The 26,302-nt window shown below is 36.6% G+C and overlaps 1 protein-coding gene across 3 annotated transcripts in view; it reads right to left on the bottom strand.

The window, feature by feature from the left end:
• Positions 1–26,302, bottom strand: part of MLLT3 (MLLT3 super elongation complex subunit) — a 295,635-nt gene that overhangs the window by 120,859 nt on the left and 148,474 nt on the right. For all 3 annotated transcript variants that reach the window (XM_066368259.1, XM_066368260.1, XM_066368262.1), the window contains exon 3: positions 7,816–7,898. In XM_066368259.1, the coding sequence (XP_066224356.1) occupies positions 7,816–7,898 (83 nt within the window). The remainder of the gene's footprint in view (positions 1–7,815; positions 7,899–26,302) is intronic.

Genomic DNA, 26,302 nt, shown 5'->3' on the forward strand with positions numbered 1-26,302 from the left:
GGGGCAGAGACTTCTATGTAAGCCAGCTCACCTATGCCTACAAGAGTGTACTTTCCCTTTCTATCAAACACTGAAGGCTGTGTTTCCCTGGCTGAGCCAAACAGCCAAGATGTCTCACGGGAGCAGAGCAGAGCAGGCCAGCACAGGCCAGCACAGATTGGCATAGATGGAGCAGACCAGACCAGAGCAGAGTTGTCTAGCCTGAGAGGGGCCTGGCCCCAGGGCCACCTCACAGCCATGCTCTTTTCACAGCCCTGCTATATCACTATTGAGCTGTTTTGCACTGAATCAAGTTTCCTTCTTCACTGCACCCCAAATTGAGGATTCCTGTTGGCACTGAATGGGCACCAATGACCATCAGTTGACAGTGTCATCCTCTGACTGTCCAAACTACTATAAACTCCTTTGTCTAATAGGTCTTCATATTTCAGGATGGATTATCTTCCATTTCTCCTTCATTCAGGCTTCAAAATTATCTAGTATATGAAACAAAACTCTATCCATTTTCACTATTTGATTACAATTTAAACAGCTTCCAATTCCACTAGGATAAAAATTTAACCTCATGTGAATACCATATAAGGGCTTTCATCATCTGGCTCTTGGCTCTGTATCTCACCATATTCCTTTCACCCACCTGATGGTCTGGTAACACCATTGCTGGTTCCCAGTATTTACCTAGTTCAATTAACTCTGGTATTTACTCTTGCTTTATGTTGCTACCTTCATTGTCTACCTCCATTAATACACTTTCTGTTTTACCCGGAGAGCTTCTTAGCCTTCTCTATTCAGGTTTCACTTTTTGAAAGCCTTCCTTGACTCCAATCCCAACCCAACATTGCCTCTCCTCTGCTCTGTGTGTATCTCTCTGATCCTTGACACATTTTAGAATAACTGTCTTCTTATTATCTCTCTTTGTTCTGGTAGATAAGATTCTTGAAGGTAGGAACAGTGGTTGAGTCATCACTGTATTCTTAACAACTAGTTTAGTGCCTATACATTATAAAAACTCAACAAATGTCTGTGAAATGAATAAAATAATGGCATTTTCCTAAACTAGAAGGACAAAATAGCATTGTATCCAAGAGAATACAATAATTAGCATTTCATGATACCGAAGTTCTACTCTTGAGCCATTACTTTAATTGGCTATCACTATACACGGATTCTTATATTCTTTTTATTTTTTAAGATTTTATTTATTGATTTTATAGAGAGAAGAGAGAGAGGGCTATAGGAGTGAGAAGTATCAACTCATAGCTGCTTCATTTTAGTTGTCCATTGATTACTTGTTGTATGTGCCCTGACCAGCACATACAACAAGCAATCTCAGGGCTTCGAACCAGCGACCTCAGTATTCCAGATCGAGACTTTATTTATCCACTGCACCACTACAGGCCAGGCTCCATAGATGGATTCTTGAGCATTGTGGGGAAATGAAGACTGAGGATAATAGTAACAATACCTAATACAAAGTTTAACATTTATTTCATTTAGGACAGCTGCAGATTAAGAAATCAAGGCTTTAGAATTTGTTATATTACTTTATACAAAAACTCCTTGTGTATTACAGATATTAATCATCCCTGTGAAATGTTACAATTTTTCCATTTGTCATTAGCTTTGTCATTTTAATAGCAGCTTTGTTGAGAATAAATCACAGACTATAAAATTCACCCTTCTAAAGTATACAATTTAGTGAATTTTAATATATACACAGAGTTATGAAAACATCACCACTACCTAATTCTAGAATATTTTCATCACTCCAGAAATAATCCTCGTTCCTCATTCCCCCAGACACAACACTCCTCAGTACCATAATCTACTTCTGTTGTTATGGTATTGTCTCTTCTGGACATTTCATATAAAGACATGAACATACATAAAATATACATTCAATATATAATCTTTTATGACTGGCTTCTTTCACTTAGCTTAATGTTTTTAGGGTTCATCCACATTGTAACATGTCAGTACTTAGTTTCTTTTATGGCTAAATAATATTACATTAAACAGTATACCAGTTTTTTTGTTTGTTTGTGTTTTTTGTGACAGAGACAGAGAGAGAGACAGAGAGAGGGACAGACAGGCAGGAAGGGAGAGAGATGAGAAAAATCAATTATTCGTTGCAGCTCCTTTAATGTCCTTAGTTGTTCATTGCTTTCTCACATGTGCTTTGACCGGGGGGCTACAGCAGACCGAGTGACCCCTTGCTCAAGCCAGAGATCTTGGGTTCAAGCCAGCAACCATGGGGTCATGTCTATGATCCCACGCTCAAGCCAGAGACCCCGCGCTCAAATTATGAGCCCCTGCTCAAGCCGGATGAGCCTGCAACCTCAGGGTTTCGAACCTGGATCCTCCACGTCCCAGTCCGATGCTCTATCCACTATGTCACTACCTGGTCAGGCAGTATACCAGGTTTTTTTAATGCATTTATTGGTAAATAAACATACAGGCTGTTTCCACTTTTTGATGACTATGAATAATGCTGTTATGAATATTGATGTACAAAGTTTTTATGTGAAGGTGTATTTTCATTTCTTTTAAGTATACACCTAGAAGTGGAATTTCTGGGCCACTCTATTATGTTGTTCTATGTTTATCATCTTCAGGAACTGCCTTAGTGTTTTCTAGAGTGGCTACCCCGTTTTAAAATCTCACCAGCAATGTATCATCAGGTGTTTGTGCTTTTTTAATACATTAAAATGGTACATAGTCAAATAAGGCAATGTTTCTCTTTAAAAGAATTCGTTATATGACTAACACATGATGAAACAGGTGATTTGAACCCAGTTCCTTTTACTCAAAAGTCTGAGCACCTGAAACTGTCAGACTGTACTACAAATTCAATGTTTCCAGCTCCTCGCCCAAACTTGGGCAAATCATAGTCTCCACTCATTTGTTCACTGTTGCGTCACTGCTACTGCCAATCAGCATGGGACCTGCTTCCCTCTCATCAAGATGCCATTCTTTCCTGGCTACTAGCTCACACTTACTAGCATTCCTTCTTAGCCTTCATATTTCCTTTCTTTCTTCACTGATCCCATACATGTCCTTTAATTTTTGGCACAGCTTTCCAGGGTGATGACATCCCTTCCCAGGAGTCAGTTCTACCTATATGACAGCAACCCCCCTCCCGTCTATATCTCCAGCCCAGCTCTTTCTTAACTGTCATGCATGTGGCCCACATCCTATTCACATCTCTACTACACTGGCCGGCAGCAACATCAAATCCATGCATTATCTTAAACTGAAGTTATTTTCCTCTGTTCTTTCCCTATACTCTATACCAGGGGTCTCAAACTTGCGGCCCGCCGAACAATTTTGTGCGGCCCGCAGACTAATCCACGAAGTTCAAAATATTTTGGATAAAATTAAGTAAGCCTAGGGGCCTACTTGTATTTTTCATTTCTCTAGCATCCTAGCTAGATATTAGCTTAGTTAACAGCAGTTGTGATGCGAACTACAGTTTCTGGTCGTTTTGTGACACTGAGTAAACTGCATGTACGATTGTGCTTGTTGTACTGATTTTTTTTTGTTTTCAACTGCAGTGAGAAAAGTGTTGTGTAACAGTTGCCTTTTGTAGACCTAGTACGGCCCGCCAAACGGCTGTGATCTTACTCTGCGGCCCACATGCTGAGTTGAGTTTGAGACCCCTGCTCTATTCCGAGGCAAACAAAAATCCTAATTGCTTGCCAAGGTTAAAATACAGAAAACTCATCCTCTAATCTTCCTTCTCCCTCACTCGTTATAGTGAAATTGTCTTCAACTTCTATTTGGTATTCCTCCTCAGAACTGCCCCCTCTTCTCCAGTTACCATAACCACTGCCTTAGGTTAGGCCTTCAGCATTCCTCACCTGGTCACCTTGCCACCCTGTTTTGGAACTTACCCCATTCTGCCTCATACATCACTCCTTGGTATAAAAGCCTTTAATGACTCATCATTTTTTACAGGATAAAATCCCATCTCCTTGGAATAACCACCATAGTATTTAAATACCTTTCCTGCATTTCCTCTGCTCTCTTACTACACCCTATTCTTCTATAACTGTGAAGCGCTTGCAGTTCCCCATTAATGCACCTCATTCATTCTGCCTTTCACATCTAGTGTCCCCCATGACTAAAACGTCCTCCATCCCAAGATACCTCCCTCCCTTGCCCACTTATGCACGCTCATTATTCAAGACCCAGCTAAAGCATGAAAACCTCTGAAAAGTCTTTAACTCCCCAAATCCAATCAGAATTAGACATCCCTCTTATAGCATTACTTTATTAATGTAATCGTCACATTAAATTATGATCATTTTTCACTTACCTGCTTTCCTTTAAATTGTAAAACAGCAATCTATACAACCTTAAAATTAATTTTAAAAAGGGCCTGTTTTCTACCTTATAATTTGGAATATAAATTGGTAAAACTTTTGAGAAGACACTTTGGCATTATCAACACACTAAATGCGTATGATACCCTAACCTAGTAATTCTCTTTTATATAAATATTTAAATATATATATTTGTATACATATTTGAACTTATGTATATATATGTAATATATAAAATGTTCATGGCAGCACTGTTTATAATAGCAAAAAATAAAAAAAAAGGTCTGCTTGTGAATATATCATTACCATGGATTACCACTCAGATATTTAAAAACTGTGCCTGACCAGATGGAGGTGCAGTGGGTAGAGCGTCGGATTGGGATGTGGAAGACCCAGGTTTGAGACCACGAGGTCGCCAGCTTGAGCAAGGCTCACCAGCTTAAGCCCAAGGTCGCTGGCTCGAGCAAGGGGTCCCTTGGTCTGCTGTAGCCCCCCGGACAAGGCACATATGAGAAATCAATCAATGAACAACTAAGGAGCCACAATGAAGAACTGATGTTTCTCATCTCTCTCCCTTCCTGTCTGTCCCTCTCTCTGACTCTCTCTGTCTCTGCCACAAACAAACAAACAAACAAACAAAACTGTGACTTGGAAAGGCATATTGCTAAGTGAATTAAACACAAGTCACAGAAAAATATTATAGTATGATACATTATGTGCCTTCAGCCTCTATCTGTATTGACATACATTTTATCTGAGCAAACACATGAGACGGAAATGGAACAGTTAATCAAATAGTTAACAATGATTAAATAGAGTCAAGAGAATAAAACTTCTACATTTTACTCCATATACTTTTACTAGGAGTATATACCTGCATACATTTTTAGAGATAAAAATATATTGATGAATATAATTAATTACCAGAAGATAAAGAATGAAGTAATAACATCACTTTATAGTCTGCAAAAGTTTAAAACAAAAAAAAAAATCCATTTTCAATAAAACTAAGGGTAAGAATTGCAGAAAGTGATATCTTTCTATGTATCCTGAGTGCAATTTCCTTTCAACAAAGCTTTTCTAAGAAAGAAAGTGCCCCATAAGCTTGTGTTCTAGACAAATGAATATATTTTCTAGAGAACAGACATCGATATTATGTCAGTCTATTCCCCTCAGAAAATATTCTGCTCGAAGTTCAAACAAGAACATATGCATTTATTATATATAAAGCTAGTATATTTTCTAGAGGTGAAAATCTGGTTTTGGCAACATCAGATTAACCCCTCATTCTGCTTTAATCCCAGATTTACTCCGGTGCTTTCCCCAAGGACAGGAAGAAAGGGAAGCCCGGGATCCTTTCAAACCTAAAGTGCTACAGTCGGTTATGTTTAGTGTGCCTGCTGGTTGAGCACTTCTGAAACACACATGATTCTCAAAGACAGGCTCCAGCTGTTGGACACAAATACAACCTAAAACAGAACGAATACACACGAACTCAAAATAAGCACTGACACTCCACCACCCCTCTGACTCTGACCTCTCAAATAAATGAGCAAGACTGAAAACAAGCTTGTCTGGAAGCACAAGGATAATGATGCGACCAAGAACAGGATAACCACCTTAATATGCAGTAGCGGGACCCCAAGATTACATGGAGGTCCTTCTGCTGTTTGCTCTCACCTCCTATGAAAACTTTGAACAATAATTCTTCCATCAACCATTATGGCAATGGATGTTCATTCTTTAAGACAGCATTGAATAAACTCTAAGGATGCATAAAATGATAAAACTCAAAAATTGGCCTTAGACAAGCCATGCAATCTATCAATGACTCAATTTCCTTTCCTTTAAACTAGAAATGATACTATTCATGTATGAAAAGTTCTTATAAACCCACTAAATGGATCAGAAAACTGACAAGGACAAAGTATTCAAATATTTAACTATACAGAAATAAGTTAGTGCCACATATGCTCTCAAAATACGAATAGTTAAAAAAAAAAGTAATGGGGGTATGGGTAGCAGGTTTGTAGGGAGGTGGTGTACCAGGGATGTAATACATGAGGAGATGGACTCAGAAACAAAAAATATGGCCTTGGCCAGATAGCTCAGGTGGTTAGAGCATTGGCCCGAGGCACTGAGATTGCTGGTTCCATACTTGGTCAGGGCACATATAGGAACAAATTGACATTTCTGTTTCTCTTTCTCTCTCATTCTCTCCCTTCTTCTCTGGCTAAAATCAATCAACCAAGAAAAACAAATAAACAAACAAAAAATATAAAAAACAAAATCTATGCCTGTCATCCATACATTCCTATTTTTCAGGATAGTTTTATTATAGCTTAATTAAAAATGAATTATCTCTTAATGATAAAAAATTGTTTTTGCTGGGCCACTGACATATTGAAAAAGCTAGTGGGATACTGTTGCAATGGGAGGTACTAAGCATTAAAGAGTGGTTTATCAGTGGTTCTCATTCTTCATTATGGATGAGAATTACCTAGAAAGCCAGCAAATATGCAGACTCGTAGGCCCCAGTCCCAGAGATTCTGATTCAGGACATGTGGGATAGAGCCTGAGAATGTCACTTGTAACCTGCTTCTCTTAGGTGACGCTGATGTTGCTGGCATAGGACCGTAACTTTATGGAGTACTGGCTTAGTCAACATGACATCCTATTAGCTTGGTTCCTTTCAAAAACAAGGGTGGGTGTGTGTGTGTGTGTGTGTGTGTGTGTGTGTGTGAATTATCTCTCTTTTAAGCAAGTTTCAGAAATTAAGATTACTTTGGAATAAACAGAGAGAACAGTGTGATTAAACATAACATAGCACTTACTAATGGTTACGTATATATAAAGCATTATTGTAAACACTCAGCTTTACCTTATCTGATCCTCCTAGCCACCTTATGAGGTAGATACTCTATTCCTATTCCCATTTTATAAATAAAGAAGTGAGCCCCAGAGGTTGTGAAATTTGTCCAATATTTTACAGTCTGTCTGTTTTGCCACATTTGTACTGTTGAAGGCTCTTAAATCTAGTAGAATCCATAATATCACAAGTTGATATAATTGCACAGGTATATTATGTGTGTATATCAGCTTAAAATGAGAGATTTTTACTTTGCAAGTCTAGAATTATAAAAGTTCTAGAAATAAAAAAATGAGAAAAGGAGTACATCACTGAAAAACATTAATTAATCTTTTCTACTTTACAAACATATATTAATCTTTTTTCAAATAGTAGTAATTCTACTAAAGAAAATATTTAATGAATTTCATATAATTTGACTTCATATAATTGAAATTATCTTTTTCCAGCTACTTCCTGTATAATTAAAGAGAATAATAGCCAAAATCCCTAAAAGACAAATTTAACTTTTATTTTAAAATTATCTAGTGATAGAAGTGCTTATGAATCAAAATTATTTTAAATATCATCTGGTTAATGAAGGATCCTCTATTGAAAGATTAATGGGTAAAGATTACATACCTTGTTTTTAAAATAAACCTCAATTGGCAAAATGAAACCAGCATACCCAGATTCTTCTACTTTGTAAGGTGGATCTTTGCACACTGCAACATTAAAGAGAGGAAATAGATAAGATGAGAATAACAAATAGACAGTTTTCTTTCCTTTAAAAAAAAATCCCATTTTACCATCAAGATCCTCAATTTTCACATCCCTTTGCCAAGCCCTCATCTGCATAATGATATGTCCTTTATTTATTCTCCAGAACGTATAATAATTATCCCATGTAAAGAAGATATGTAAGTTAATTATTCAAATCTTGACAGGGAGGTCAGCCATAATCATGAGTGACTAGACTTCAGTTGTTATTGTCCTGACCTAAAGCTTTAGGAAAACTGCAGATAGTTCCTTATGATCCAAAGCATGAAAGTTTCCTAATGAAAGTATTATCTATGTCTAGTCTTTGATGTAAGTCACTCTACTGCTAAACCCCTTATTTCTCTGAGATATACTGATTTCTGTGCCAAAAAGTGGCCTGACCACCCTCCTTCCTTAGAAAATCCCAAATTCACATTCTCCCATAGTTATTGGTTGCCCATTAAGTCACTATCCCCCCTTTCCCCAAGAAATGAATGTTTACTGAAATACTGGTATGCATACAAACACTTAAAATCATTCACATCATAAGAATATATAAGAAACAATAAGGCTTTTGTATTTCTTAGGAAGAAAGACTATTAGGTAACACTATTTAGAAAAGCTCTTGGGAAATAAGAAACACCCTAAGAAGCTAAATATAATTTCATCCCACTACAATTTTCCAAAATCAATCACAAGTCAACTGGAATTATTCTAATTAAGATTGCATTTGGCAGTATCACAAAGAAGTAAAGATGTAACACTGAACATCAAGGCCATACACCCTGGTAGCCCAAGTCCTCTGCAACAGAGCCCCAGCTCCCGTTTCAGCCTTCGTCCTTTAGTGAGCCACCAAACCCCTCCTGTGCTTCAGTCAAATGCATCAATTCCCCTCAAGTGTGCCCAGCATTTCCCAACTGCGACTTATCCTTTTGTTATTTCTCCCATCACACTTTCATGCTATTTTTAATATCCTCTGCTAGTTCAAATCCCGGTTTCTTCACAAGGCCTTTCCGGACCACAAGATACAATCATCTCTTCTCTTTTCACCTTCCAAAGCACTATCTGTCTGAATTGCTGGTTTGACACTCAACAGAGTTCCTTATTACTATTTATTCAGAAATATCATCTGTAATTTCCCTTCATTCCTCAAAGACTGAAACATTTATCTCAGGAATATAATAAAGAGTGTCAAGGGCTCAGACAAACATGGGCGACAATCCAGGATCTAGCTCAGACTAGCCAATTCTCTGAACATCAGATTCCTCTCCTGGACAGTGTAAGGATTAAACAGGATTATGTATGTAAAAGACACGGCACAGATCCTGGAGCACAGGAGTTCTTAGTAAGTAACTGAATTGACACAGGAAATCTAATTGGTAAAATACCCAATTGTCATGTACCTTTTCAGGTAAAAACAGAAAGGAAGAAGCAAGTAGAAAACCCTGGACTTGGATTAGAAGACCCAGGTCCACAGGCCTGGATTAAAAATTCTCCAGACAACTTCCACTTCCTTTCACTTTAAAATAGAGAATACAATCTATACATCTCTAAGCATGGCTATTAAAATGCAAGAAGACTATATATGGGGGGAAATAGAAGTGTGAGGAATTTTTATTATAGATGATCATGATGATGGACATGAAAATTAGTTAGACACTCCACAAGTACATATATGGTTAAAAAGAAGTATACTGAAGATAGGACTTAAACATTTGACCATCTTCTTTAGTCCACCTTAAAACCATTTCCCCAAACCAACATCAGAAGTCAATCAGGAATGAGGGATCTCACCTGCCCTTACAAGTTTCTCTAATAAAATATGAAAAAGCACAAGGACTCAAGAGTGACTTTAGTCCTTCATCTACTGACCACCTGCCAACTTCTCATGAATATTCAAATACCCTGGATATTGTGCCATTAAATGCACCCTACCCCACCCCAGCTAGGAGGCTAACATTATACCCACAACCTTTTCAGGCTGCAGAGCCCCTTTTTAGAAAAGCAGTTTCAGTGCCCAGGTCGCTTGGGATTAATAGTGCCAATGTTATTTGAAAAAAAGTTTATTCTGTGAGTTGCTGTACTAGCCAGAGAAATTATAGTTGTTCCTCTATACAACCTTTTGTATAATTCATTTTCTCTATTCTGCATGCGCATTGCTCCTATTATAAGAAACAGCTGTTAGTGAGCATATCTAATAGTTGTAAGTCTTGGATTTTTTTCCACCCACTAAAGGAAATGATCTCTTATGTATTCATTTTCCATAGAAGTCTGGTTTTATAAGAAACTATTTACCAACACATACCTCAATTATTTTTAAATGGAATACTTTCATAAATCACAATGAACAATGTCTGTTGAACACCCTGAGCTCTTAATTAGAAGCAAACAATATTTTATACACATGCCAGACAATCAGTAGCAATACGAAAACCAAAAAAACTAAATAAATAAATAAATAAAAGTTTCAACCTGAAGAAAGTCAAATTAGGGGAAGTAGTTTGCTTGTTTATTTATTCAAGTATCTTATAACCAGAATCATTAACATGAGTTTCTAACCCTGTTTCTAAAAAAGAAACCGAAGTTAAAACTAAGAAATATTTTAGTCAGTAGGGATGGTACAATAGACATAAAACAATTACTTTTAAACTAGTAGAACCACATTTAGGGTCTCCTTCTGTCACTCAACAACACATCTTCACTAAATATTCCTTTCCAAACTTTGCACAGTGGCAGCATCACTGAAAATGAGGTTTACCTGAGGCATAATCATTGCTGAGAATCTCTTCTATGATCACTGACCACTATTACCTTTATACTATCTAAGCAACTCATCCTTTCTCTCAACTGTTCAGGAATTAGATAATCTCTAAGAACTATTTGATAAAAGGCCAAGTTACAGGTTATTGAAAAGACATTCATCTTTGGAAAGCCATCAGATTTTTTTAGGTGATAATAAAATGTAAAGACTAATATTTAATTTTAAAATTTTATTAATTTTAATTTATTGTGTTAACATGGATTCAAGTGTCCCACTCAATATAACACCCTCATCCCCATCCCCTTGTCCCCCCATAACCCTCCCTTTGCCCCCCTTCCCCTAATTCCCTTCCCCCTTCCCTTTGGGATTTGCTATCTTGTTATCTGTATCTTCTGTGTTATGTATATATACTTTCACTAATCCCATTACCTTCTCTGATCTCATCCACTTATCCCCCTTCCCTCTGAGAGCTGTCCCTTTAGTCCCTGTGACCCCACCTCTGCCTCTATTCCGTTCCTCAGTTCACTTTGTTCATTAGATTCCACATATAAATGAGATCTTTAAACTATAAAAATTAATTCAGTAGAAATTACTGGAAGCTCTTATTCCTGTCAAAATCCAGCCCAGATGTTTGGTCTTTCAGGACATCTCCCTTATTCCTCTTTCAACCTTCTCTGGGCTGGTACACATAGCACCTTTAAGACTCTTCCACTAGAAAGAGCCCCTTGAGGTCCACAACTCCGTCGCTATTCATATCTGTAACACTGGGCACTAACGCTGCATCACATAATAGGTACTTAACAAATGTCTGTTCAATTAAATTTTTAAAAGACTTATACCATCCTTCACTAATTTATCACTGCTAAAGAAGTCGCTTGCCAGAAGCAACCATGAATTGATATTAGCCCATCAAATTCTTTTACAAACTCTCTATAATCACTATAACTTTAAAAAATGGACACAAGTGATAGAAAGTGTAGCCACAAATGAGTCTTCTCTTGACAGTTGAGTATACAGCACTAACTGGTTCTAATTCTGATAGTACAAAGTATTAGGAAAATAAGTTAAGAAATTGGGCCAAAAGATCTCTAATGTCATTTTGAAACTAACATGATACAGCCATAAATAACATGTCTCTTCTCTCCTTCCACACATTAGTACCCATGTATGCAAAGGCTCTAATTAGGAGATGTTTAAAAACTCTAGCCACCTGTACCATGCAGGACTACCAGTACCCAACACCTAAAATCCATGCCTAAGAGGAACAGACCAAAGTTTTTGTAAATAATAAATAGTTAATTTTCCCCTAAAATAGCTTTCCAAAAATAATAAGCACAATATAGGCCCTGGCTGGTTGGCTCAGTGGTAGAGTGTCGGCCTGGCATGTGGAAGTCCCAGGTTTGATTCCCAGCCAGGGCACACAGGAAAAGCACCCATCTGCTTCTCCACCCTTCTCCCTCTCCTTTCTCTTTATCTCTCTCTTCCCCTCCTGTAGCCAAGGCTCCACTGGAGCAGAAGTTGGCCCAGGGGCTCAGGATGGCTCCATAGCCTCCCTCCACCTCAGGTGCTAGAATGGCTCCAGTTGCAACAGAGCAACACCCCAGATGGGCTGAGCATTGTCCCCTAGTGGGCTTGCTGGGTGGATCCCGGTCAGGTGTATGCAGGAGTCTGTCTCTCTGCCTCCCTGCTTCTCACTTCAGAAAAAAAGAAAAAATAATAATAAGCACAGTATAGACCCATATACATAATAAATGGTATGATATTAAGTTAATACATTTATCATTAACATATTTTAATTTTTAGTTGAGCAAAAAACATATACAAGAAAAGAAAAACACATAAAACATGGAAAGGAACCCTGGCCTGTTGATTCAGTGGATAGAGCATCGGCCCAGTATATGGACATCCCGGGTTCAATTCCCAGTCAAGGCACACAAGAGAAGCGACCATCTGCTCCTCTCCCCCTTCTCTCCCTCTTCCCATCCCACAGCCAGTGGCTCGATAGGTTTGAGTATTGGCCCAGGTGCTGAGGATAGCTCAGTTAATTCAAGCATCATCCCCAAACGGGGTTGCTGGTTGGATACCAGTCGGGGCGCATGTGGAAATCTGTCTTTATCTCCTCTCTTCTCACTTAAAAAAAAAAAAAAATTTTTTTTAAATAAAAAGGGAAAAGGGTCATGATTTAATTAACCTGGCATAAGTCAAACCCTTTCTTACTACCTGGGATTTTAATATCTTCTTCCTTTAGGAGAAAAAGACAAAAAAGTTCTGTGCTTAATACAGAGAAATAAATGTCCCTTAGATGAATGAATGATTTTATGTTTATATACTAATTACATATGTATATACAATAAATAAATGTAATTAAAAGATCCTATATTTTAGCACTAAAAAAGACAAACTCTTCTAGTCCCATAATACCCTCATTTAAGATTTAGAAAATACCATTAGACAGAAGTTTTTTCCCCTAATACTTAGGAAAACAGCTGGTAGATTCTTCTCCAGAACCTCTCTCCAGCATGTTTGTTTAGACACTATGATTTATACCCATCTGAGTACTTTTGTTCAGGACATGGTACAGTTGCTCATTGATAATTATTGGTTGTACTTGATTAACTATGCAGACCCATCAGGAAGGAAACACCAAACTCTTTATAGAGAGAGTGGTCATTACCACTGTTTTATGACAAATGTCCTCTCCAGCTTGAGCATTTTGGATTTCTTCCCTCCTTGCTTTAGTGTCACTGCATCAGCGCCCTTATGATCAGTAAAATGGTGCTACATGGGCCATGTCTCTGCACCCAGCTGCTCTGTGTGAGTGTTTGAAAGCCCAGGGCTACCATCTAGCAGTCTGAATACCACATTATCCCTGAAGATGGATGCCAAGCCCTTACATTTGTGACATGAAAAGGACAAAAATCAACAGTTGGGTTTTTTGTTTTCATGAACACATGCAAGCATGCATCCACGCACACACACACACACACACGCATACATGCACGCGTGCAGGTTCCACCATTGCTTCTATGTATTTAGCCCATCACTAAACAACAAAACAAGATTTTCCCCCTTTGTGTCATTTCATCATTTCCATGAAGTAGGAATAAAGATAACACTGGGCAACTTTTGAGCCCTATTGTTGAGTTGTTTATACCTTGTTGATATTTTTAAATACAGTTCTAAAACCCTAATTGATTCCTACACATTAAAAAACTGTGGTCATGGCCCTGGCCAGTGGCTCAGTGGATAGAGCCTTCCCTGGCATATGGATATCTGGGGTTCAATTCCCAATCAGGGCACACAGAAGAAGCAACCATTTATTTCTCTCTCCCCTCCGTCTCCCCCTTCTCTACCTCTTCCCTTCCCACAGCCAGTAGCTCGATTGGTTCAAGCATGGCCCAGGGTGCTGAGGATAGCTCAGTTGATCCAAGCCAGTTAGCCTCAGGCACTAAAATAGCTGGATACTCAAGCATTGGCCCTAGACAGGGTTGTCAGGTGACCCTCCCCTCCTCTTACCTAAAAACTCTGGACACACAAGAAAACTCTCCAGTTACTTTTTATAAAGCTTTAAAGAAACAAAGTAGATACAGTTAGCTAACTAGGTAAATACAGAACACCTATCTACCTCCTCAGGATCCCATGGGTGTACTCAAAGGCCAACTCAAATAACATCTTGACTCTGCAGAGCCTTCTGCCAAAACTCCAAATTAAAATCAGTAGTTTTCTTCTTTCAGATTCAACCATTCTTTTCTCATTGCATCATATTAGCTAATTCTATGCTACTAATAAGCCCCATGCTCAATTTAATTTTGTACTTTACAAGGACTAAGGCTGTGTCACAGGCACCTTCTCATCTCTGAACTCAGCCCCCATTTATGAACTTGAGTTGCATTAATGAAACATAACTTTAGCATGAGCTTCACAGAGTATGAGCAAAAGCACTGGAGAGTAAAGTAGCATAATGAATTAGTATTAGCAGAAACACAGAAAATGATGAAGAAAAAACAGATAATATGAGTAAAGTTTATACTTATATAAAGAACCTCATACCACATACACTCAGAAAGTCCAGGTCGATAAAAACATATTGCACATATAAAAAAGGAATTGTTGACTTTGAAATCCTGGATTTGGAATAAGAGTTTAAGATTCCAAATTGGCCATAGGAAAGACTTTCTTTTCACATGCCCCTCAGGTATCCACGTGAGAAATTTTGTTAAATATTGAAAAAAAATCTTAATTATGACAATAAAAATAACTTCATTTCTTAGTAACGTGAATATTTATTTATTTATTTATTTATTTAACAGAGACAGAGAGGGACAGACAGACAGGAAGGGAGAGAGATGAGAAGCATCAATTCTTCATTGCGGCATCTTAGTTTTTCACTAATTGCTTGTCCATTGATTGCTTTCTCATATGTGCCTTGACGGGGGGCAGGGGGGGCAAGAGCGAGTGACCCCTTGCTCAAGCCAGCAACCCCACCCTCAAGCAGGTGAGCCTTCACTCAAGCCAGATGAGCTCATGCTCAAGCCAGCAACCTTAGGGTTTCGAACCTGGGTCCTCCGCATCCCAGTCCGATGCTCTATGCACTGCGCCACCACCTGGTCAGGTGTGAATATTTATTTATAGACTCACAATATCACTAGCCTTTCTCACCAGAGGAGGAAAAATTGTGACGTTTTAAAAATATATGCACCTTTTTACCTTTCTAAGGAGTTGGATCATGAAAGTTAAGCAAAGCCTAGTTTGCTGAGGCTAAATCAATACTTTTTACCTTGAAGGAATATAACTGTGATATTAAAATAAGACCATCTTCACAATTTCTTCAAGGAACATGTAACACGTGAGCCAACAAAATGCATATTGTCCAAAACTATATAACAGTATGAGTTGTTAGGAATATTAAATAGAAATCCTTAAGCTTACATCTTTCACTAAAACTGATAGTACTTACACCAACTTGCCCAGAGTTCCCTCATATAACTCAATATGTGACATTACTTCAAAATGACCAGCCTAGTGTAAATATATATCCAGGCTAATTTTTTGGGAAATAAAAACAAAAATCCATATCTTCAGTTCACCCTAAGGACAGACTTGATTCTTTTCTTGAGAATCATTCAAGTAGAAAAATCTTGAGATTTCTATCTCAAGGATAACCATCATTTCTTTTTTAAAGTTAAACCTTGGGCAATATATTTCTCAGAGTATGATATTTCAGGAAGTCCATCTGGAAAAGCAACATTAGCTACACGGAAAATTATCTTCTACAGAAGGAACTAAGACCCTCCCAGTATTAGGTAGGAGCATCTTAATGTCAGTGTGTACTACTACATCAAAAAGTCACTTGACTTGGGGTGTTGAACACACTATACAATATGCAGGTGATGTATTATAGAACCATACACCTGAAATGTATATAATTCTATTAACCAATGTCACCCCAATAAATTTAGTTTTTAAAAAAAGAAAGAAAAAATGCAAAAATATAAAATAATATAAAAGTTGGTCATGGGGTAACCCAGTTCCTTTCTTGGGGCTTTTATTATTTAACATAAAAAACAGCCATTTAAAAATCACACTTCCTGCCTGACCTGTGGTGGCGTAGTGGATAAAGCATCAACCTGGAATGCTGAGGTCACCAGTTCAAAACCCTGGGCTTGCCTGGTCAGGGCACATATGGGAGTTGATGCTTCCTGCTCCTTCCCTCTTCTCTCTCTCTCTCTCTCTCTCTCTCCCCTCTCTTAAAAAAATAATTAAATAAATAAATAAATAAAATTTTTTTAAAGAATCTATGAATTCTTATTAAAAAAAATCCCACTTCCTAAGACAATACTTCATGATGTCAGGAGATATGAGAAGTAAACAATTCTTGGAACAGCTCTCTGGAATTGAGGTTACCGCAAGTTTTACAATTGGCCCAGGTTTCCCTAAGACTGGTGCTGCTTTTTATTTAGAAGGAAAAGAAAATCTCGTCTTCATTTATAAAATCATCCTATTTTATCATTAATATTAATTCTTTATTTCCTCAGATATTAACCTAATTAATTCATTGGCTTGAATTAATTATATAATCATAGGGCTACAAAGATAAGATGGAGTCCTGCTCTCAAGTCCTGCAGATGACAGTTTAGGCAGAGATATTGTTGTCTAAGTGAAGATTCTATTCTAGGGACTAGAGACAGAGCAGTAACACAACCGACATGGTACCTGCACTCATTAAGCTTATGTCTACCTTTGGGAGAAAGGGAAGAGGAGAAGGACAAAGAAAGGAACACACATGCATGAAAATATTGAGAAAGGAAGTATTGAACAGTAAGTGCTATAATGAAAATAAAATAGTATTGAATAATAAATGCTTGTGGTGAAAATAAAGCAAGCTGATGTGAGTAGAATGGGGAACTCCTTCTTTAGATTAGTATTCCTTCTCTGAGGAGGTGACATTTACGCTGAGATCTGGGAGAAAGAAGAAGCAGGGAATGTGTTGGCTGGGCAGGGGGAAAGTGCTCTTTATTCTGCTTACAGAGGAAGATGCATGAACAACCTAAAGGAAACCTGTCCTTACCATAGCCTCCAAGGCTGCTCAACCCCTTACCTGGGTTTTTCTAATTGAGGTGATGACACTGCCTCCTTCCTGAACATTTCTTCCTTATACTTCTCTTTCATTTTCAATTCACCTTTTAATACCCACACAGAATTTAGCTGTTATGACTTCACAATCTCATTTCTCAAATCTTAAAAGCAATGCATCTACTTATAAAATCTTCATTATTATTCTTAATTATGAAGGATTTTTTAAATAGGTACAATTCTTTGGAATTGTACAACCTAATTTTTATTTTATTTATTTATTATTTTATTCTTTTAATTTTATTTAGAAAAGTACATTTAACAGGGTGACACTGATCAACAAGAGTACATAGGTTTCAGGTCAACATTTCTATAGCATTTGAACTATTGGATTATGTTGTATATCCATCACCCAAAGTCAAATCATTTTCTGTCACTAAATATTTGTCCCTCTTTACTCCCTTCCCCCTAACTCCTTCCTCACATCTCCCTCCCTCTGGTAACCACTTCACTTTTATCTATGTCCATGAGTTGCAGTTTTATATCCCACTTATGTGTGAAATCATATAGTTCTTAACTTTTTCTGATTTACTTATTTCACTCAGTGTAATGTTCTCAGTGTCTACCCATGTTGTCATAAATATCAGTATGTCATTACTTCTTATGGCTGAGTAGTATTCTATTGTCTATAGCCAAAAACACACAATGGAGAAAAGAAAGCCTCTTCAATAAATAGTGCTGAGAAAACTGGAAAGCCACACACAAAAGAATAAAGCTTGACTACAATTTGTCCCCTTTTACAAAATTTAATTCAAAATGGATTGAAAACCAGCCCTGGCTGGTTGGCTCAGCGGTAGAGTGTCGGCCTAGTGTGCAGAGGACCCGGGTTCGATTCCCGGCCAGGGCACACAGGAGAAGCGCCCATTTGCTTCTCCACCCCTCCGCCACGCTTTCCTCTCTGTCTCTCTCTTCCCCTCCTGCAGCCAAGGCTCCATTGGAGCAAAGATGGCCCGGGCGCTGGGGATGGCTCTGTGGCCTCTGCCTCAGGCGCTAGAGTGGCTCTGGTCGCAACATGGCGACGCCCAGGATGGGCAGAGCATCGCCCCCTGGTGGGCAGAGCGTCGCCCCTGGTGGGCGTACCGGGTGGATCCCGGTCGGGCGCATGCGGGAGTCTGTCTGACTGTCTCTCCCTGTTTCCAGCTTCAGAAAAATGAAAGAAAGAAAAAAATGGATTGAAAACCTAAATATAAGATCTGAAACACTAAATTACATCAAAGAAAACATAGGTACTAAACTCATGGACCTTGGCCATAGAGAACAATTTATGAATTTGACCCCAAAGGCAAGGGGAGTAAAGGCAAAAATAAATGAATGGGACTATAGCAAACTAAAAAGCTTCTGCACAGCAAAAGAAACTGACAACAAAACAAAAAGGTAGCCAGCTAAATGGGAGATGACATTCACAAACAACAGCTCCAATACAACCTAATTTTAACTAATATCCTTTTTTTATAAATTACACCCATTGAAATTTTAGTTTCTGTGCACAAAACGTACAGAAGGAGGAATTTGAACTAAAAAGCACCAACCACAAATAAATAAATACATAAAATAAAACAGCGGCTTTAAGTGCGATTTGAGAAAAAGAAAGATCACAAGTGAAAAGCTATATACTCAAGGGGAAAAATAGTATGCAAGGCAAAAAAATTACATAGTTCAGTAGAGAAAGAAAGAGTACAAGACTGATGACATTCAAAATATTAGAATAAAAAAAACTACAATGAATAAAGCATTGACCTGGCATGCCAGAGTTTTTGGGTTCGACACCCAACCAGGGTACATACATATGAAAAGCAATGAGTACACAACTATATGGAACAAATAAGTGAAATGAATTGATGCTTCTCTCTCTCTCTCTCTCTCTCTTTCTCTAACCCCTTCCTTTCTCCTCTCTCAAATCAATTGAAAAAATTTTTCAAAAATAATAAATGATTAAATAAATAAAATTATTTTTTTAAAAAGAAACTACAATTTTCTCAAACACATTCATATTAAAAGAATATTTTTCAACTAATAATTTTTTTCTTTTAATAAGACCACAGGAAATAAGAGCCACTTTTAAGTATGCTACAACCATCTTTCCTCCATGACATGCAATTACATGTTCAATACTTGCTCCTTAAGCAGAGGATGATGAAATGATTTTATACACAAGAGAGCTATCAACTGCGTTAGGATGATACAAGTGGCAAAGCGTTATAAAATAATCAAATATAATAAATCAAAGATCAGATCCATTTCTCATTTTTAAAAATTACAACGGCTGCTTGATCCTTGAGTTGCCGAGTTTATACTGAGGGCACTGGCTTGATTCCCAGGATGCTGGCTCAGTCCCTCCGGCACTGGCTCAACCCCCAGGCCACCAGTTCAAACCTTGATCAGGACATATATGAGAAGCAATCAATGGCATACTGAAGTAGAACAAGTAGATGCCTCTCTCCCTCTCCCTCAAAACCAAAACCAAAACCAAACCAAACCAAAAAACAGCCTAAGAAATCACTACAACCTAACTTCACAGAAACACCAAAAGATAATGATCCAAAATAATTCAATGGTCCATTTATTCTCTTGTCAATTTTTGCTTTATTCCCTTTTCAATAGGAAAAACAAATGCTTCCAGGGAAGTAATCTAACTGTTCTAACTTTAGAGGAAGGATTAAGAACAAGCTTCCTTTTTCAGCATCTTTTGGACTCTGCTTTATTTTTCTGTTTAGCAGTTGGCACAGAGATAACCTACCCTGAGTCTCCTAATTGATTTAAGCTCCATTAGATGTTATAAATGAAGATAGAATGAGGGTGACACAATATAATGGCAACTGTTTACACACAGTACATAATGGAATGTGGTTGCTGTTTAGCCTAACAATCTCTCAATCTTCTCAAATAAACTAGGAAAAACCCTATATCCCCACCCTTTTGTAGCAAGGGTTTTCCAACTGTGTTTCAGGAAACCCTGTCCCCTTCAGTTGTGCGCTAGCCCTGCTTTTACTGACGCAATAGGTGTTTGCCCCAAACAATGAAATTTTAAATAGTTTAAGAACCCATTCTAGGTTTTAGATACAGTATTAGGGTCCCTTAGAATTACAAAAGGGAAAAAGTAAGCCACTGCTAAATAAAATGTGAAACCACTGTTTACTAGCAAGTTATAAAAATTTACCTATATCATTAAAGTAAGCCTACTTTTACAGAGGATAATTTTTTGCTTGCTCTTACTAAGTATAGTAGTGATCTATTTTCTCCTATCCTAGCATAAAAGCTATTTCAGTCCCTCAGATTTGCAGCTCTGGCATGAGTTTTGGCTAACAAGAGATAGACAGTAATAGGAGAAAGAACAGTTTTTTTATTCTTTACAGGTCAATTTTTATAAAATACTGTATCTCTGATTACCAAATGCAGTGCTAATTTAAAGGTACTTCTCATGGTCTTTGAATTCCAGTAGTTACTTAGTATGGGAAGCAGTACAAATATAAATGAAAGCAAAATCAGAACAAACATAAAAACTATAATAGTCAATATTATAGGTAGAAACTCACAAACTGGAAAACGTAGGGAACAAAAGCTGGAAGGAGAAGAGAGCCATTAGGTTTCATTTTAATTAAAGAAAGCAGGTATGACATTATCAAAAGGAGAAAGGGAAACAATTGTCATAAGCAGTAACGATTCTAGAAAGGGCTTAGGAGAAGATTATAGTACAAACTCTAGTACATGAGAAACATTCCCCTGATGGGTAACTAAATTAGGTATTTCTTTATGAGATATGAATAAAATAAGTTTTCTAAGAGAAAGATAAAAAATAGGATATTGATAAAGAACTTCAGAGTCAATGACTAATAGCTTTATACTTACTTGGGAATAGAGAATCACTTACTCTTTTGAGAATAAAAATGAAGGTAGCCAAATAATGCAAAAGGCATATTGACTACTGCTCCAAATAAACTAAGGAGAATAGAAACTGCAGAAGATTTTGAGACAGACTATGAAAAAACAGGAGGAAAAAGGAGGCTAAAGGTTCAGATATTACCATAAATTGCCACTGTATCCCAAATATAGCATGAAAATTTTCGAGTATATTGCTTTGCTAACTTAAATCAAGGAACCACTGAAGACTTTAATTTAGCAGCGGGCAGCATTTTGTGACAGAGGAAATTGTGTAATGTGGGCAGAGGAGCTACTGGTGAGAATCAGAGCTTTTGAGAAGAACCCCATGGTTCGGATTCCACCTTGGACACTCACATTGTATGTTCTGTTCTCTGTTATTAAGTGCAGCCATTGCTATTACCTATATCATACGACTCCTTGAAGCTTTAAGAGATCATCCATGCTAAAGGCATAAATGAGATAACCCCTACAAAGCTTTGAAACTCTTCCCAGAAACTGGAAACCATCCAGTTATCTAACAGCAGTCAAATGCAAACCATAAACATCATGGAATTAATTTTGGACTTTACCAAAAATGTTTCAAAAAATACAGATTTAATTCCAAATATTTATAATCAGTTTAATTAAACAGTTTTAGATCTGATTTTATTTTCAGCCTTATAGATTCTTGACAGGAATGTATGAAAAACAATATTCTTCACTTTGAAATTCTTTGGGCTCAATCCATCACTAATAATACTAGCAGTAGTTCCACATTCTTCGCTCACCTTCAGACTCATAAGGCCCAAACTAGCATATATTGTGAAAAGGAACCAAATAAAGCGTCCAAGGTTATGTAATACAAAGCAGTAACACTGAAATGCTGCAGTAAAACAAACAAGTAGAAAATAGAAATGTAACCTAAACTTGAGACCTGTGGTGTAGCCAATGAAAAATAGCCAAGGAATCAAGAAATATGGTTCTGGATCCATTTCTACCACAAACTCACAATCTGACCTTTGGAGAGTCCCTTGAACCACTCACTCCAGACTGCCTCTATGATATAAGAAGCCAGTTTCTAGATCTAAAATTTTACTGTGCCAAAGATGAGTCATGTGTGCTTTTATCCTAACTTAAAGGCAAATGTATTTTGCTTTTTATATCTTCATTTAAGCATAAAACATCTATCAGCTAAATACCAAAACTGCTGAACACAATCAGGAAACTGGGAAAAAACAAACAAATAAAAAACAAAACAAAGAACCTGAATTACAACTGAGTTTTTAAAATGTTTCTTGATAAAGGCCTTTTCTTAGAAAATTTTATTTTTATTAGGCCAGTATAAATAAATGAATACTAACTTTCTTTAACAGAGGCTATTCTATACAAAATAAGATTATAAAATAGATTTTTATTTTCTTATTTTCATTCTGATTATGAAGTCAAATTAAATCTACTATGTAAGACCCTGTTTTATATGTATGAATCAAACTAGAAATTTTATTCCTCAGGAACTTTGTATAATTTATTCATAGTAACATATCAACTCAAGTAAAGGAATGAAACATCAGAACACAGTGGCAGCATTTATGAGAAACACCATGCTATTAAAAAGCTAAAGTAAAAAATAAAGTCAACTGTTTGCACATTAGGCAGAGCACATTATGTAAAAAGCCCTGAGTGTTATGATTTTACTATACGTTGCACTTGTAACACTCTTGTTCTTAATCACATGGAAACATATTACATTGCTTTTTAAATAGAATGCACCCTGCCACAATGCACTCAATCTTAATAGTATTCCAGAATAGCATGCCCATATGAAAGGTAGGTTGATGAATAGGTTTATGCCCTATTCAAGAAGATGAAACAGCTCAATAGAAAGATTAAATAAGGCTCCTGCCAGTGGTTGAATCTTAAAGTCAAAAAGAAGAACACAATTCAAACCAAATGTTACAGGCAAAGGTCAAACAAGAGAATAATTAAGACCCTAACTTGAAGAGCTAGCTAATGTTCACTTAATCAGTGTAAATCAGAAGAAAAATTCCTCCCCTTAAAGTGTGACCATAACTTTCTCTAAGTCAGTTCCAAAAGATAAATTATAAAACTGAATGAAGGTGACCTAAGTCTCAAAATAACGTTTACAGGGAACCACCATTCCTAATAGGAAACTGTTGGGCCTTATGTGCAAAATTACATATTAAAATTCTGTTCTTGTATCATACTTAAATATTAATCCTAGATTTATTAAATATCAAATATTAATTAAATATGAATTTTGCTAACAGTCTTTCAGTTTGCTTTTTTCTAGATTTCTATTATAGCCAATTCATTGCTATACAAAGAAATAATTTACAAAGAATAATTATCAATTTATGCTTCCGGAGTACTTTTTTGTTTGATTTGAATTTCTAGTCATCAGTCCCAAACCAATCTAACTGAGGATTTAACGAAATGGGTGAACATATTTTTCTTTCTGTATACATACCACCTACAGAATGAAAATAGAAACTCAGCTATAAGAAAATTTGGGTCTGTATAAAATAGTACTAAAGTAACAGGAAAAAGAAAAGTTGTTTATCGTGATAGTAAATATTCTGGAGGCATTATAATTCCATCTGGAGAAAAGCCTGGTTTATTTAAATTTATTGTAGGACAACAGATACATTTGTGTTTTATAAAAATTGTTCTCCTTGTATACTATCATATTCTATGTTAAAAACCCACTATCTAATTTAGATTCTCTTTCAAACAGTCACATTTTTGGACAATGATACTGATAGCCTGAATTAATACACACATGCACATATCATGCCCATGAAGAAAATACAATCAACCAGAAAGACTACCAAGAAATCAGATAAGCTTTTCCTACTCTATTAAGTCCTTTTCCTTGTTATCTCATTTTCATAAAGAAATGCTGGTAGATAAACTCTAAATTCTTTTGAGTGTAATTTGGGGTCATAAAGCATAGGAATTATACAATAGAACTTGAAATATCACAGGAAGAACTTTTTAATATTTTATAATAATGATTCATTTATAAATAAATGCATTTATTCTCAAATATACTCTCACCCCAAAATAAACACATATCATATAGTGCAAATAAGTCATTTTCTTTCCTACCTATGATAAAGAGCAGTAAGATATTTAAAGACAGAAAATCTCAAATAATTTCTTCCTTATAGATAACAAAGGTATGATTTATTTAACACCTTTCACCAAGTCCCTGAAAGATAGCTGATGTCACAAAAATCCATAACATAAGGAAATAAGTAGCCTAAGAACCCTGCCAGCCACCCCTTTTTACAGATGGAATATGACAACTTAAGCAATTTACTGAGAGGTCAGGAAGCTAATTCCTGGCATTCGATCAATAGATATTTATTAATGGTGTCTATGCCCAGCTTTCTGTGTTGTACTTAGATGAAAAGTATTTTCTTCTTTTTGCTTATTCATATTTTCTCATTATTTTACAAAACAAAAATTCTTACTTGGATAATAAAATAAAAATGCTTAAAACAATAATATAATGCTGAATGAATTCAAAAGAAATTCAGAGAAAACAGGTTTCTGAAATTTAAAATCTTTGGAAAATCAAGGAGAAATAAAATAAAGGTCTCCTACCCATGTGTACCTTCCACTATCATATATATATATATATATATATATGCATATATTTATATATGTATGTACACACACACACACACACACACACACAAAATACATTAATAATTGAATTTTAAAGAGAAACCAGATTTAGAGCCAGCAAATCTGTGTTCACTGCCCAGCTGATATCTCCTAGCTGGAGTGACTAACTTTGGACAAATCATATCACTCCTTTTCACCTCAGATTCTTCTATCCATAAAATAATCAAAAACATCACTGTGCATATCCAATGTCATATATTAAATACATTATGAGAAAATCATTTTGTAACTGCTAAATTCCTATCACACACTAGTTTTATCACATGACCATTTTACCAAAAGTTATGCATACTCCAGTAATTGCGGTCAAAGAAAAAGAAGATATCATTTAGCCAAAATTTCTGATTAACCAAGAGTGAGGTGTTAGAGATATTCAAACATAGTCTCTGCCCTTAAGAATAGCTCCCACTGCCCTGGCTGGATAACTTGATTGGTTAGAGCATCAGCCCAAAGTACAGAGGTTGCTAGTTCAATCCCCAGTCAGGGCACCTAGAGGAATGGATCGATGTTCCTCTCTTTCTCTCTTCCCATTGCTCTTTGGCTGAAAATCAATCAATAAAATTTTTTAAAAAAGGAATAACTCCCATTATTTTATGGGCATGGGACTCTCTGTTAGGATGTGGATATCATGCCGCCACCACCGATGTAGCAAGGAAAGTAAAGACCTTAAAACATCAATTAGGATAACACGATTCTGCTAAACTATTAAGATAAAATTAATAATTTGGAAATTTAATTCTTTTACAAATACGGTTTACTTTAACTTCACCTAAAACTTTATTTTAATATTAAAAACCCCGATGTTATTTAATTCTATTAGGGTTTTCACTTGCCTTAAACTTATTGAGTTAACAATAACTATATTAATAACTTAATAAGCAAATTTTTCAAACCCCCAGTAGATATATCTTCAGGGATGCTTCTCACCATTACCACCACTGCCTGATTATTTCCAAAAAGTGTGTTGCTGGTCATTTACTTACTCCTTTCACAAGCACCGCACACTTGCTACGCACCAGAACTAAGAATGCAAGCATGAATAAATTAAGAAATTATCTTCAAAAAATCAGATAATTTTGGGTAAATCCCAACCCCCTATTCCCAGACTGCAGCATTAAGTGAATGAAGTGCCAAGTCTCTAGTAGCAATAGTTGAACATTCTGGATAGAACAAATTTCAGGATGGTTAAGCCAACCATGCATGAAAGCACACGAATGTTTGTAATGCAGCCATTCTTTAAAAAACAAAACAAATAAACAAACAGCTTTTATAAGCTAGAAGCTGCGATGCAAATACCAAGTAAACCAAATTTAGAAATATACTGTTCTACTAAACCATATCATTTCCTTGATCATATCAGTTCAGCAATTAAATTACAATTTAATCCTTTCCTAGTCAATCAAG

The sequence above is a fragment of the Saccopteryx leptura genome, chromosome 2 (genome assembly GCF_036850995.1).
Source record: "Saccopteryx leptura isolate mSacLep1 chromosome 2, mSacLep1_pri_phased_curated, whole genome shotgun sequence".
Lineage (NCBI taxonomy): Eukaryota > Metazoa > Chordata > Mammalia > Chiroptera > Emballonuridae > Saccopteryx > Saccopteryx leptura.